Genomic DNA, 14,184 nt, shown 5'->3' with positions numbered 1-14,184 from the left:
TTCTCAATAGACCAATGGCCCAATTGATAAGAGCCATGGCACCAACGTCGTAGTGTCGTAGCGCGACCATTGCGCCAGTACCAAGCAATACTAAATAACTATGCAGAAGTTAGTGCCACCATTAGATACTGTGGTAGCTGACCATAACCTTATCCTAGAGGGATGAAACTTTTTTGAGAGTTTAAACAAAGTCTACATCAGCATAAGGCGCTAAGGAAATATTTTTGTTTTGCGAATGTTAAAAAATGTTACATGTTTTCGTCTAAATATTCCACCTTATCATTCGACAAAATGCCTCCTAATTGCCGCACAGCTTAGTGCTTAGTTTAAAAAATTGTGTTTTGATTCATCAATGTGTTGCTATTAAGAAAATAAAATCAATATCAATTGATCGCGTTCGTGTTGAACTTATATTTCTTTAGTGTACACTTCTAAAAAAATCATATGATTTGAAATTTTAAGTTATCCGTTCACAATTGTACAATTCGACATATAAAACACGTATATTTTAGAAAAGATTCAAATGTATATACACATTTGCCGCAGTTAAGTTTAAATTATTAGGCACTAAGCACATACAAATTTAAAGAAATTATCAGTTGTTTTCTTCTTTTATTTATTTTCATTAATTAAACCAAACTTTATCTAAAATAAAATTCCTTCGGACAATTTTATTAAAAAATCAATTCGTATTTTGAGAAATAAATTTGAACTGGTATCTTGTCAGATAGAAATACATCGGGTTGTAGAGTTTCCCAAAGCTCAAAGACCAATTTGCAGAACTTAAATTGTAAAAAATGTATGAGTTTAACTTGAGTTAAAAAGTTAACTTTTCGTTCTGCACATGAGTCTAAATAAAAATTTGGAAAATTCTATTAATACCAGCAAACACCTTTTTAACTGGATTATTTTCATATGTAGCTTTTGTTATGAATTCAATAACATGTTTCCCGTCGGTTGAGTGATAGAAACATTTTTTTATGAACCTCGAGTAGAGCCAACTGCCAAATGAAATAATTATCCTTAAATTTCAAGGAAAAGGACCTTTAAATCATTTCTTACACTTCCCTTTTATATAAAGAGGAAACATTTTATTTATAGCCAACACTTTAAAATGTCATCCGTCAACTGCCTTACAAGATGTTTAAGATGGCTACGTTTTAGCGTTTTGGCAGCATGTTCAATATGGCGACGCATACGGTCGGCTATCTTCAGAGGGTGGTAGAAAGAGATAGAGGATGAGACCATGATAGTCAATTTCAAAATAAGGCGATCGGTTCTATTTGTTATTTTAACGTCTATGCTGCAGATATCACACTTCTTTTATCCATAATGATACAATTTATTAAAGAGTTCTTTTTAACGAAAATAGTTATAAGAAAATAATTGATCAAATTTGTTTAAAAAAATGTTTTTTTTTAGTTCCAATACGCTCTAGCAGTCGATATCGATTTCTCACATAAAAGCAATGCGTAACAGATAGTTTTCATGTTGAAAATTTAATTAACCAGTTACCAATGCAAGTAAATTTAAAATAAGTGAGAGCAAACTTTGATATTTAGGTTTCAACTTAAAAACAATATAAATTCAAAACGAACGATTTTAGTACCTATACAATAACATTTAATTTGCGAAACTTAAAAAAAATTGAGTGTGAATAATCGGTTTCGTGTCACTATATACTATTTATACATAGTCAATTATATATAAGTGTATATTTAGGTTTTACGTAACATCTTTACATAGACATTTATTACGTAAGATATTTATATTAATTCTATAGCTTGTTTTATGTAGAAAAAATATATAATAAACAATTTTAATGAGCCCAAGATTAGTCCTTCATTTAAATTTATGCATTTAAAAAAATTTGCTTGTTTTTCCATATATCAACTACATATTAGTATTACCAAACTACAAGTTTCTCAAAACGAGTTAAAACTCTAGGAATTTATTCTGGAGCGGGTGCTGAAGTAATTTTTTGCCAAATTTTTTGTCTATGCGAAGAACACAATTGAATTGCATACAACAAAAAAATTTTTTTGTTATTTCGAGCAAATTTTAAACAGCTTGAAAACCAGAAAATAGAGGATTCAATCTAAATATTTGCATGCAATTAAACAACTAACCCTGAACTCTATTAAGGTTTTATAAACAATAATTTAGTAAATCATAAAAAATAACCATAATAATAATAATAAACAAATATTTTATGATTAGTAATAAGTAAGAATAGCTTACTCAATACATATATTTATTTAATCTAATTTCATGCCGTAAGTTGTAAATGTTTTTGTAGTATATTATATATCAATAAATCCAAACTTCACCGTACATCGCCAAAATATGAAGTACTTTTGCATGGCTGATCCGGAAAGTGAAATATTGTTTGGTCATAATAACGACACAAACTTTAGTTTTATGACATACATATCTGAGGTGCCATAGCAACAAGAGTGTTACTCTGAGACTGAAATATGTACAAACCGTTAAGAATGCGATCAGTAACAGATCTTTTTTTCTCGGAACTTCCTCTAAAAAATACTTTATTTTGCGAGTGTATGTCGTATGGGGTATATTGCATAAAATTTGTCTCAGCATCAAATAACTCGACAATGGTTACAATTAGAGCAGTTGATCTAAAGCGGGTTTTCAGCTCGTATATTCTTTGCTAATATGAGAAAAATTTAATATTTGTAAACATTACACTGTGTAACGCCAACATAAACGTGATACAGTTATTTTTTCTGTACGTCTCGTCGAGTAGCAGAAGAATGAGGGTAAGCCAGTTTTGAAACACCTCCAAAATGCTATGTTAAAAGTAAAACTCGCGCCCTTGGTCTGTATCATTATACGAAAAAAATTAAGGTATATGTTGATGAGTGGAACCTTAGAATTCAAAAAAATTCATGAAATTTGTGCCATTTGAATTCATTATACTCATCACATTACAGAGTAACGAACCGGGTTTTGTTGTTGTTGTTGTTGTAGCAATGCCGGGTTTTCGTACATTGCAGCACACGTAAGTCTGTTATTAGCTAGCAGAATATCTGTAGAACATTGGACTAGTTGCTCACTAATTCTTTCTCCTAGCAGTCCTTTCAACTGAAACTTTTAACATTGTGGTGTCCTACAAAATGGAAAAACACCACCCGCCCCCCCCCCCCTCCCTGCAGGCATGTAGAACGCGTTGTTAATTGGCTCAGTCATAGGTGATTCTGAGATAGTCTCTGCCTTTGACTGATCAGTTTAAATACATATAGCTCGGACTTAAGCCCTGTTAGTACAAGTATGGCTGTCAAATGTCCCCCCGTGCATGCAATGGCGCTTTGCGTGACTCTCTTCCATATTTTCGACAGGGCTAATACTTATCTTGTTAAAGCTTTAGTAAATTTAATACTAAACGTATGCGAACGTGTTTAGAATTTTTTATTACGTTGCAAGAACTAAACCTCAAGAAGCATCTTTAAACGTCACACTTGTCCCAATGGACATACATAGCAAAATGTTTAATTTTCTTTTACAGATAAACACCGATAAAAACCCAAAATAACGTGTTTTAATTATTGACTTACATTTAATTTTGATTATAACTATTAGGATATAAATGAGCTTTTGAACTGATGATTGATTACCAGCTGTTGCTCCAACCTTTGCCAAAATATTTCATTTTGAGACAACTTTCACAAAATACTCCATGGTAGGCTCGTTTTTATTTTGTTTTGATATGGTCTAGTATATATATATATATGTATATACCACATATATTGTAGGTAATATGTATATATTTACTTATATTTACTAATTATTGAAGGTTGTATTGTTGTATTTATATGATGTAATTGCTGTGTTCTGAAAAAACCAAAAATATGTCATGCTGTGTATTTCTGAGCTACTACCCGTTGGTACAAGAATAACTTTTTTTTTTCTTATAACATTCGTGATAATTACGTTTCGCAGTATTCTTGTATATAAATGTAGTTAGAATTTCTATAAGGAATTTCGTTAGATTTTGTTTGTGGACCAGCTTATTGCACGACTGTATCATGAAATAAATTAAAGTATATAAGCACCACTCCCAATGTCAATAATAATTCAAAGCCCTTATTATATATAAGTAGATTCTAATTTATTGTGAAACTTCGCGAAAACGTTTTTGACGCTCTAAGCTTTCCACCTCGGCCCATGAGTTGCGCATATTACGAAATAGCTGTAAATTGAAGAAGAACGAGTTAAAATGTTTATAATTTAGATGAATATATTATTATAAAAATAGAAAATGTAATACTAAACCGATAGATTAATTTTAATCAACATAACTTGGCTAGACCTCCGAGGCAATACAATTCAAGCTTCAATTTTCGATGTACTTCTCCTTATTTTTTTTACTAGAAATTAGTTGGATGGATAAATTACCTAGAAGAATCTGGCACTAGGCCGTTGCTGGCTGGTGTACCGTAAGGTTCCGTATTGTGACCCCTATTATTTAGTGTAGTGACTACGCCGTGGTGTGGTAGTAACGTGCCGCGCCTACCACATCGAAGATCCTGGGTCCAAGCCCCAGAGCAAAGCAACATTAAGCCATACAAGGTGCCAGCGCGGTAACATACATACAAACATAAATAAAAGTTCCATGTACTTTGTTTTTGTAAATTGATGGACTAATGTCAAAATCGTACTGCGCCGGAAGTTGATGTCTCAAATCATATTAAAAAAGTACAAATCATATATATAGACATATATGTCAGCAATGCTGGAGCAAGCTTCTGAACTGTGTGTCAAGTTTAATAGCGACCTGTCATCTCTATCACATAGGCTATCTACGAATTTTCTTCCCTCTAACAGTGCTAAATCTTATGTACTGCCCATATCAAAAAGTTATGTTAACGGTCAGGCTCTTCCGAGCCTTTGGATCTATGATAACTGTCTTTTGTTGCTAAAGCGACGAATGTGGGATTTGTCGTTAATTTTAGTCTGTCCTGTGATGATCACATTAATTATGTCGTCATTGAAGTTTACTATACTCTACGAAACTTAAGATTGTCGGCGGCCTTATCCCTCTCGGAATAATAAGAAAGCAATACAATTGATATAGCCAATTATCTGTTATGCGGCATGTGTATACAGCAATTTAGATTCCAGGTCTCCACACAAAATTGATGTTGCTTTCAGTTATGTAACGAGGTATATCTGAATGGAGAACTAGTCTGTTGAGCTATGAGGTCGCTGATTACCTAAGAGCGAGCAACTGAATTTTCATGTATCGCATCGTTGCAGATAAGGCGCCCAGTGACTTACATACATAACAAGTTGACTTTTTCCAAGGTACAACTATCTTATGTCTGTAAGGCTGTTCTTTGTGAATGGTCTCCGCATATGGAACTCTATACCAAACTCAATGCGCAATAGCTTGACTAAAAGCAAGTTCAAGAATGTTATTCGTTCTTTTATTAATTGATGCCCCTATTCGGTACTGAGTTTAGGCATATAATCTGTGCATTGAACATATTTGTTCGTGTATTTGTCTTGATTTCATATCATGCATGAAATGGTTTAGGATAATATTTTGAATTATAGTTATCCACATTGCTCCGGTACTATGGCGGTCACCGGAATTATCAAAGTCATACAGCAATTTTCGAGTCAGTTTCACATTTTTTTACAAATTAGATAATCACAATTTTGTTTTGTCTGGCACTTGTTTTATATATATTTCTACGGACCGTAATAAAAACCGAAAACGTGGCTAAAACACTTTTTCTTTTAATAGCAAGAATTCTAATGCTCTTGGATATACATATAAATAATTATAATTTTGGAACGATTTTCCGTCATCCCTTGTCAAATTTGGTTTTGAGACAAACCGGTTTCGGCGTTGTGCCATCATCAGTGTCGATTTTGGTTCTGATATGTTGTTGTCGTTTGTCCTGTATTTATAGTTCGTAGGTACATGAGCAGGTATTGTCAAAATTGATGCTTGTATATATTTAGTTGTGTGTATGTGTTGTGTGTTCATTCAGAACAGAGCGTGGTTTACTAATCGATTTGTGTGGCTGACTGGGTTAGGTAAAAATCCGTAATTTTAGTCCTTGACCTTCTTTGTGGGTTTGTTGTTTTGGTGTGTTAATTGTTTTGTTTTTATTTGTTGTTGTGTGTTTGTCTGTTGTACCTCTGTGATTTCTTTGTTTCTTGTAAACAAGTTTTAATGGCTCGAATATTGTGTCACAAATTGTGTTTATCTGTTCGTTTATTTTTCTACCGTCGAAAAAAAGCACTAGTAGATAAGCTCAGAAGAACATATGGAGAACCAGAAAGAAATAATGAAAAGAAAAATAATAGCTGGACGACTATGACATATACTGGAAAAGCTACATATAAATTGGAAAACTTCTTTAAAAAATTCAACATTAACACAGCATTCAAAACATCGAACAATCTAGGGCGAAAACTAAGAACTAACACTAACTCAGAGGATCCGTTTAGCAGCCACGGCGTATACAAGCTTACCTGCGGATGCCAGCATAGTTACATAGGACAAACAGGACGGCAAATAAGAACGAGGTTCAGAGAACATATTAGAGATTACAACAAAACAATACGGAATCCAAACCTTATACCCGAGTCTAACTTAGCGAACCACATGGTCGAGAATAAATGTTCCCCAGCAAACATCAATAAAACAGTTAGGGTGCTTCACATACAAGCAAAAGGCCGACGTCTCAACGTACTCGAAAACATGGAAATCTACAAACAAACATTCGACGGTAGAATGATAAACGAACAGATAAACAAAATTTCTGACACAATATTCGAGCCTTTAAAACTTGTTTACAAGAAACAAAGTAATCACACAGGTACAACAGACAAACACACAACAACAAATAAACACAAAAAAATTAACACACCAAAACAACAAACCCACAAAGAAGGTCAAACGACTAAAATTACGGATTTTTACCTACCCCAGTCAGCCACACAAATCGATTAGTAAACCACCCTCGGTTCTGAATGAACACACAGCACATACACATAACTAAATATACACAAGCATCAATTTTGACAATACCTCTTCATGTACCTACGAACTATAAATACAGTACAACCGACAACAACAGATCAGAACGAAAATCGACACTGATGATGGCACAACGCCGAAACCGTTTTGCCTCAAAACCAAATTTTACAAGGGATGACGTAAAATCTTTCCAATATACATCATTTATCCCTGTCGAAAATCAACAAAGCAAGATAAGTCAATTATAATTTTACTCACCTCGTCCACCCAATTATGTTCAGCTAGCAGATCATTCAAAATTTCAGTAGACGATTTGCCAGGATATTCTTGTTGTTGTTCGGCAACCCGCCTCGAACAATGTATATACAAATTATATTTTTCATGAGCAATTTTATGAAATATATCAGCGCGTGCTGCACAAATGCGGCACAGAAGAATATCCTAGTGAAAATAATAAAAAATCGAGATTTTGCAGCTACCCAAAGTACAAAAACAATTTGTTTACGCTTACCTTCTCACAAGCTAAACGTGTATCAGCTGGCACTGGTTGCATAGTGTTTGCATGATAGGGATTACCAAAGAGCAGGAAACGCACAGAAATTCCTGGTTGATGGCAACCTCCACAATTCTTTTGCGTCAAATTATTTTGTCCCCATTCAGTAAAAACATGACATTTGGGATATGTTTCAATTGAAACAATAATACTACGTGTCCAAGGTGTTATTGAGAGTAATTTACGCTTGCAATTCTCCATAATGCTATCAATAATACGTACGCTGCCCAAAAAGTATTCATCTAAAATTAGTGCGAAATGCTGAATTAATATACTTTCCAGTTTACTTTTGATACTGTTACAATTCAAGTCACATAATTTATACAAATCAAAAAGTAAGGAAGGCTATGTTCGGTGTAACCGAACATTACATACTCAGCTGCCAAATTACAGCTTGCAAAACTTTTAAATTGCCTTCTTTTAAATGTGGGCGGTGCTACGCCCATTATCACAGATTTTACTAATTTTCTATTCTGCGTCATAAGGTCAACACTCCTACCAAGTTTCATCGCTTTATCCGTCTTTGGTAACGAATTATCGCACTTTTTCGGTTTTTCGAAATCGAAAAAGTGGGTGTGGTTATAGTCCGATTTCGTTCATTTTGGATAGCGACCTTATATGAGTGCCCAGGAACTTACATACCAAATTTCATTAGGATACCTCACAATTTACTCAAGTTATCGTGTTTACGGATGGACGGACGGACATGGCTAAATGAATTTCTTTTTTTGCCAAGATCATTTCGATATATAGAAGTCTATATCTATCTCGATTAGTTTATGCCGTTACGGGGTACCTTTATGCGAACAAAAATAATATACGCTGTGAGCTCTGCTCAGCTGAGTATAAAAATGTATCTATAAACTGCCATTTTATCAACTATTGTATCCCATATCTAAAGTGGTCATGCGGTTCATATAATATACACTTTTTCCCACTACCAATCGACAAAAGAACTCTTTACAGTACATTCAGAACGAGCGCCTGTAACTTCGCTGAGCAGTCGATAGTCGTGAAGGATTGATGATTCATATACATAAATTCATTTACCCTTTTCTCTAGTGATTTCCAAGAAAAAGCTTGGATCCAACACCTGTGATATCATTGTTTGTATATATATTTCAAAATTATCTCTATAGCGTAAAAAATCTTCCATTATCTTCTCAATAAACTGCTCCGTATCATCAGCTAAAAGTTCAGAACGCATAAATTCTACAATGGTCTCTTTATGGGATTGCACTTGTATCCGTACTGGCGCTTTAACATATAACTTCTTCGAGTCTAGATTCCATGAAGAATACTGAAAATTTAACAAAAAAGAATATATGAACGAACTTTTTCACATTTGTATAACAATATTACTTATTTACCATGGACATATTGCGATAAAACATTTTTCCGTTCTGACAGAAAGGCTCATATTTTTGTAGAATGCACTGGGTGTCCACTTGCCAGATAATGGGCCAATCGTTCACCAAATCCGATCGTAATACAATAAAGTCGCCGGTCTATTGAGAGAGTATATTTTAACAATCATTTATATATGTATGCGTAATGATGAATAAATACTCGAAAGCCATCAATATAAAAGTATGATCCCATGCACCATGAGTAAATTTTGTGTAGGCAATCATAGGTCTCTAAAACCTAAAGCCTAATCCCCGCTTTACAATACGTAAAATACCCAATGGAACTCAAACTCATTCTCGTTATAGTTGGTTCTACTTAAAGTAACCACTCGGTTTGTTAAAAAAAAAAATACTTGGCATTGTGCCGTGTGATTTAGGCTGAGCGACTTCTCCAATTTATTTCGTACACCTGTTTAATTCCCCTTCAAATCGGTCCCACGTTTTATGCCGACTACGAACGGCATTTATAAATCAGACGAATTTTTACTGAGAAGCTTTTCATAGCAGAAATACACCCGGCATGTTTGCCAAATTACTGCCGACCGAGGGGCGATACCGGTTAAAAATTTTTTTTCTGAATTTTCGATGTTGCTGTACTCGTACTTGAACTCAGGACCGTGGGTGTGATAGGGGGAGTACGATACCACCATACACCGCGGCCGGCTTTTCAGCAACCAGTTATATCTCACAGCTAGATCAAAACAACGAGTAACCCAAAAAAAACCTCAATGTACAGAAACACGAAAAACTGACTGCCTCCCCCGTATGCGCAAATGAGATTTTTATTTTTTACAAGGCCTTGAGTATACAATTCAGAAGGTATTGAATCGGGAAGCCCGTAGATGCTCGCAACTCCGATATTTCAGATTTTTAGTCAGCTCCCTATTGATATAAGTAGGTGCGCGATATAGGCTTTTGAAAGAACACTTGTATCTGAGCACCCATATTCACTTTAAAATAAGAAACCTTCAATTCAAAGTCAGCACTTTTAGGTTAAAAAGAGAAATTTCATTTCAAAATTTGACATGCCAACTAAAAGTTAGAATATTTTATTTTTAAACTAGAACTCTTGAAGAAATTTTTAATTTAAAAAAAGAAAAATTATATTTGAAATATTAAACCTTCGTATGAATATCAGAATAGATACTTGAAAATGACAAAATTTTATTTGAAAATAAGAAAGTCTGGTTTTAATTTTTAAACCTTATTGTTGAACATTAGAATCAAATAAGTTTGACGATTTCACTACGACCTTAGGTCTGTTGTGCCCTCTTTTTCTGCAAAAAAAACGTCATGCAGTATTAGATCCTATAAAAAAAATCAAGGAATTTCTTCGGGCCTAGACATAATATGTTCTAATATTCTTGCTGAAGCGAAGGAAATGCATCTCCCTCCCTTTTATGGACGATATAATCGCGCTTGGGAACAACGTACTCAGCACTCTCATCCGCGATATCACAAAATTTACAGAGGCCCCTAACGGTGACCTTCCTCTCATTTAACTTAAATATATTTCATTTTCGATTCATGATTTATTTTCAAATAAAACTTTCTACTTTTGAAATGAAAGTATATTTTTGAGATAAGTTATTTCTAATTTTGAAATGAACAGCACTCCCCGAAGATTGTGGGGAGTACTATCGAGAATGATGGTCCTTTACAGGATATTGATCCGAAAAGTTCCGAAAATTACACAATTACGGTATTATCCCGACCTAGGCCTTTGAATTTTAGTCGCCTCTTACCCCAAGTATGCCTACTTATTCCAAGTCCCTTAACCCACTAGTCAAGTCGCATGGCCCTTTTGCTTTTACATTAACAGTGCCTCGCCTAATTCAATAGGCGTGGCCACACAATAGGCGCGGGCACTATAACCTATGCTATACAAATCAATACACTTTCGAGCTAAATTTACCTTAAAATTATCTGCATCGTGTGTAGTGTTGGCATACGAAGATGCGTTGGCCTTATTCGGTGTATAGCCATCGACATTTTGTTGTTGCTGCGTCTGTTGCTGTTGTGATGGCTGTTGCTGCTGCTGTTGTTGTTGTTGTACTTGATTAAGGGACGTTTGTTGTTGCTCCGATTGTGGATTGTAATTCGATTTGCGCGGTGCACTCTTATTACGACGTGATGTTTTACGGCGATAATTTCTGGAACCATCATCGCTCTAAAGGTAAAAAAAAATTAGGAACCAATGTCAACAAATGTATAAATCGGGAAACTTACATCTTCTTCTTGTGGAGTCCAAACTGGATCTGTATCCGAGTCGGCAAATTCATCAGGCTCTTGATCTTCATTATCAGCTACAGTGTTACCGCCTGCACCTCCACCACCAACAACACCCGAGTTCATGAACATAGCATGCATGCTGGTCTGTTTCGCTTTGCGCAAACCTTGCTCTCGACGTGGTGGCAATGTGAGTGGATCTAAAAGAGCTTAGGTAAGTATGGACGGAAAGCAATGACACGAAAGGATCTTGTGAGCGGACATTAGTGTGGAAAGTAGTTATTGTATGTACATACTTACGAAGGTAAACATGTGCTTGAGTAAGTAAATTTGATAGATTTGTGGTTAACGGGTGTTAGTACAATACCTATAATTGAAACATATCGCACTATTGTGAATGGTATAGTTGCATTAGCGAGGAATTTATAGACGGGGACACTAAGAGAGACGGCTTCGATAGAAGTGACAAGGAATCGCAGATAGAGGTGCATTCTAGAATGAGATACATGAATAACACAAAGCCGTGTAGAAACATCCAAAACTGGAAACTCTCTCTCTGCCACACCAGAAAAGTTGACACACAAGCAAGGCACGACAATAGTTCAATTTAAATAGTTGTAAGTGAATTCCTGCAAGGTTGCCCTGAAGTCTGATTCTGTAGTTCTATTGCTGGGGGATGAATAAAGTTAACATTCCAGCAATCGAACCCGAAGTAATCGCGGAATCACCAAATTTGTTGCAATATATTTATGAAACGGTATATTCGACTGAGCAATTGAGTAAAATACTCTCTCGCCGATCTATAATCAAGCTCTACACATTACCTCATATAAAACGGTATTCGAGATGAAAGTTCGACCAAATATTTGTGGAGTTAGCGACGACGAATACCGAAGAAGATATAATTATGGGATTTACGTAGATGTATACATAAACCCCTATGATTAAACTGTTATAGAATTGAAGAAAATGCTGAACTCTAGAAAAAAACGTACTCTTCTAGGAAAAAAAAAATCGTTTCAGAAAAGTTTACCCGTATTACAAGACTGCACAAGTGGTCAATTGGTCCCCACTAGCGGCGAAAATTCCATTTTTAAAGTCGAATACAGCGGAATTTAGTTGGTGGTATACTTAATAATAAATGACGGGAAATCGTTTCAATATACATCAATTATCCACCCTGTCCGAAAATCAACAAAAGAAAACGAATAATATGAAAACCTTTTCCTAGTAAACCTGCCTACAATTTTCATATCTTCATACTTTAATACAACTGAACATGAAAATTATGTTATGTACATACCTATGTGGCTTAGATTATTCAACAGAACAGAACTTTGGTCGAGTCAACAGAACGAGCATTGCAAGAATGCGCATTAGGGGCCCTGTCCCGGAAGTAAATGCGTTTACAAGGTATAATCGAAAAATAAGTATTAAAATTGCCCCAACCCTTTCGCGACGGAGTGTTATCACCACTCTCCTAGTAGTTTTTTCAACTCAACATCTTTTAAAAATCTTATATTAATTTTCGACTAAATATGTTGTGAGTACTTATGCCAATTCCACACAGAGGCTCAATTAAATAATTAGTCAAGTTTTCTACATTAAAGCCCTAATCGAACTCAATCTTCCATACAAAATACAAATTCTTAGTTATCTCATTATTGCTTTATTGAATGCCAAATCGAGGGAAAGAATCCAGTCGGTTTTGCTTGGTGCTTCGAATTTTATTGTCAATGTAACAAATGACAATCAAAAATACATTATTTTCAATAATTTACGAAAAATAGAAAAACACGAAAAAATTCAAAATTTAATTTTAGCTGCATTCGCTGCAAAGGATAATATGGCTTTTTCGAAAATAGGCACATTTGGTTAGCAACATCTATGGGTAGTTGCGCATGCATTTTATTTTGATTGTATTTGTAGTTAAGAAGGAAATGGCTGCTTTCCATTTTAACTATTTTTTGTAAAAACGAAAATATATTTTCCTGTATGAAAAGGGAAACTTAATTATTTCATTAAATAAAATTGTGATTCGATTAAGTTTCTGTGTGAAAGCGGTATTAAAAGATCAGTAAGCCATTTCATTATTTTCCGACAAATTGTTCCAGTTTCATGTTTAACAATAGGAACTAAATAGATGGATCAACTGCACAAACATGACGGCATTGCCAGCTAGCGAACGAGGCAGGGAAGATGAATGAATGTATGTATGTTACATTTTCAAGTCAAAATATACAGTCTCACTGAGGAAGCTGGTAATACGTAGGAGGAAAGGCAAAACTTCAATTTTCTCTTCAAGTTATCGGCCGAAAAGCCACAAGGATTTTACTTTTTTATTATTTATTTGATAAACTTAGACCCGATTTAGCAGTGCGAGTTTAAACCCAAGTTAAAGTTGGCTAGAGTTTAATCCCGCTGAGCAGCAACATCTTATGTTATCGAACTAAGTAGCAAAGTTAAACACTTTAGTAAACTTTAATTGACCACTCTAGTAAACTTTAATTGAAGTTTAAACTCGCACTGAAAGATATATTTAAATTTTTGAGAAATTTCATAAATTTGTAGATTTCTTCTGAATTAAAAACAAAATATCGACTGAAGAAATTTAATTTACTTTGGGAGCAACTTGGGGGCGCCTTTGCAGCAATAAGTAATGAGGAATACATTAATATCCAAGAGAGAAGTTAAGTACGAGTTCCGCTGTATTTACGGGGTGTTGTATACAAATATTTCCATTTTTAAAATCTTCACATTCATTCTTATTTGGTTTTATTTGATTATTATCCGTTTATATCGATTAATTATTGTTATATTCGACTGTTTTGATGTAAATTCGATTTTTCTTGGTTAGTACCAACTTTTTTTTTACTTTTATCTATACTTACCACCTCAAAGTTTCTCTTATATTTTGGATAAAATCCGCAGATTTCGAAATTTTTAAAAATCTAACAAAACCTTACAGATATGAGAAT

The 14,184-nt window shown here is 34.5% G+C and overlaps 1 protein-coding gene across 2 annotated transcripts in view; it reads right to left on the bottom strand.

Moving 5' to 3' along the window:
• Nucleotides 1-3,176: 3,176 nt before the first annotated feature.
• LOC137252509 (myb-like protein Q) overlaps nt 3,177-14,184 on the bottom strand; it is a 50,043-nt gene continuing 39,035 nt past the window's right edge. For both annotated transcript variants that reach the window (XM_067788336.1, XM_067788337.1), the window contains 7 exons: nt 11,207-11,406; nt 10,893-11,147; nt 8,939-9,076; nt 8,619-8,868; nt 7,527-7,810; nt 7,274-7,456; nt 3,177-4,210 (listed from right to left, as the gene is read on the bottom strand). In XM_067788336.1, coding sequence (XP_067644437.1) covers nt 4,130-4,210; nt 7,274-7,456; nt 7,527-7,810; nt 8,619-8,868; nt 8,939-9,076; nt 10,893-11,147; nt 11,207-11,406 — 1,391 coding nt within the window. In that variant the 3' untranslated portion in view covers nt 3,177-4,129. The remainder of the gene's footprint in view (nt 4,211-7,273; nt 7,457-7,526; nt 7,811-8,618; nt 8,869-8,938; nt 9,077-10,892; nt 11,148-11,206; nt 11,407-14,184) is intronic.

The sequence above is a fragment of the Eurosta solidaginis genome, chromosome 5 (assembly GCF_040869045.1).
Source record: "Eurosta solidaginis isolate ZX-2024a chromosome 5, ASM4086904v1, whole genome shotgun sequence".
Taxonomy (NCBI): domain Eukaryota; kingdom Metazoa; phylum Arthropoda; class Insecta; order Diptera; family Tephritidae; genus Eurosta; species Eurosta solidaginis.
Note: the sequence above shows the minus strand (reverse complement) of the source record. Positions and strands in the feature narration are given on the sequence as shown.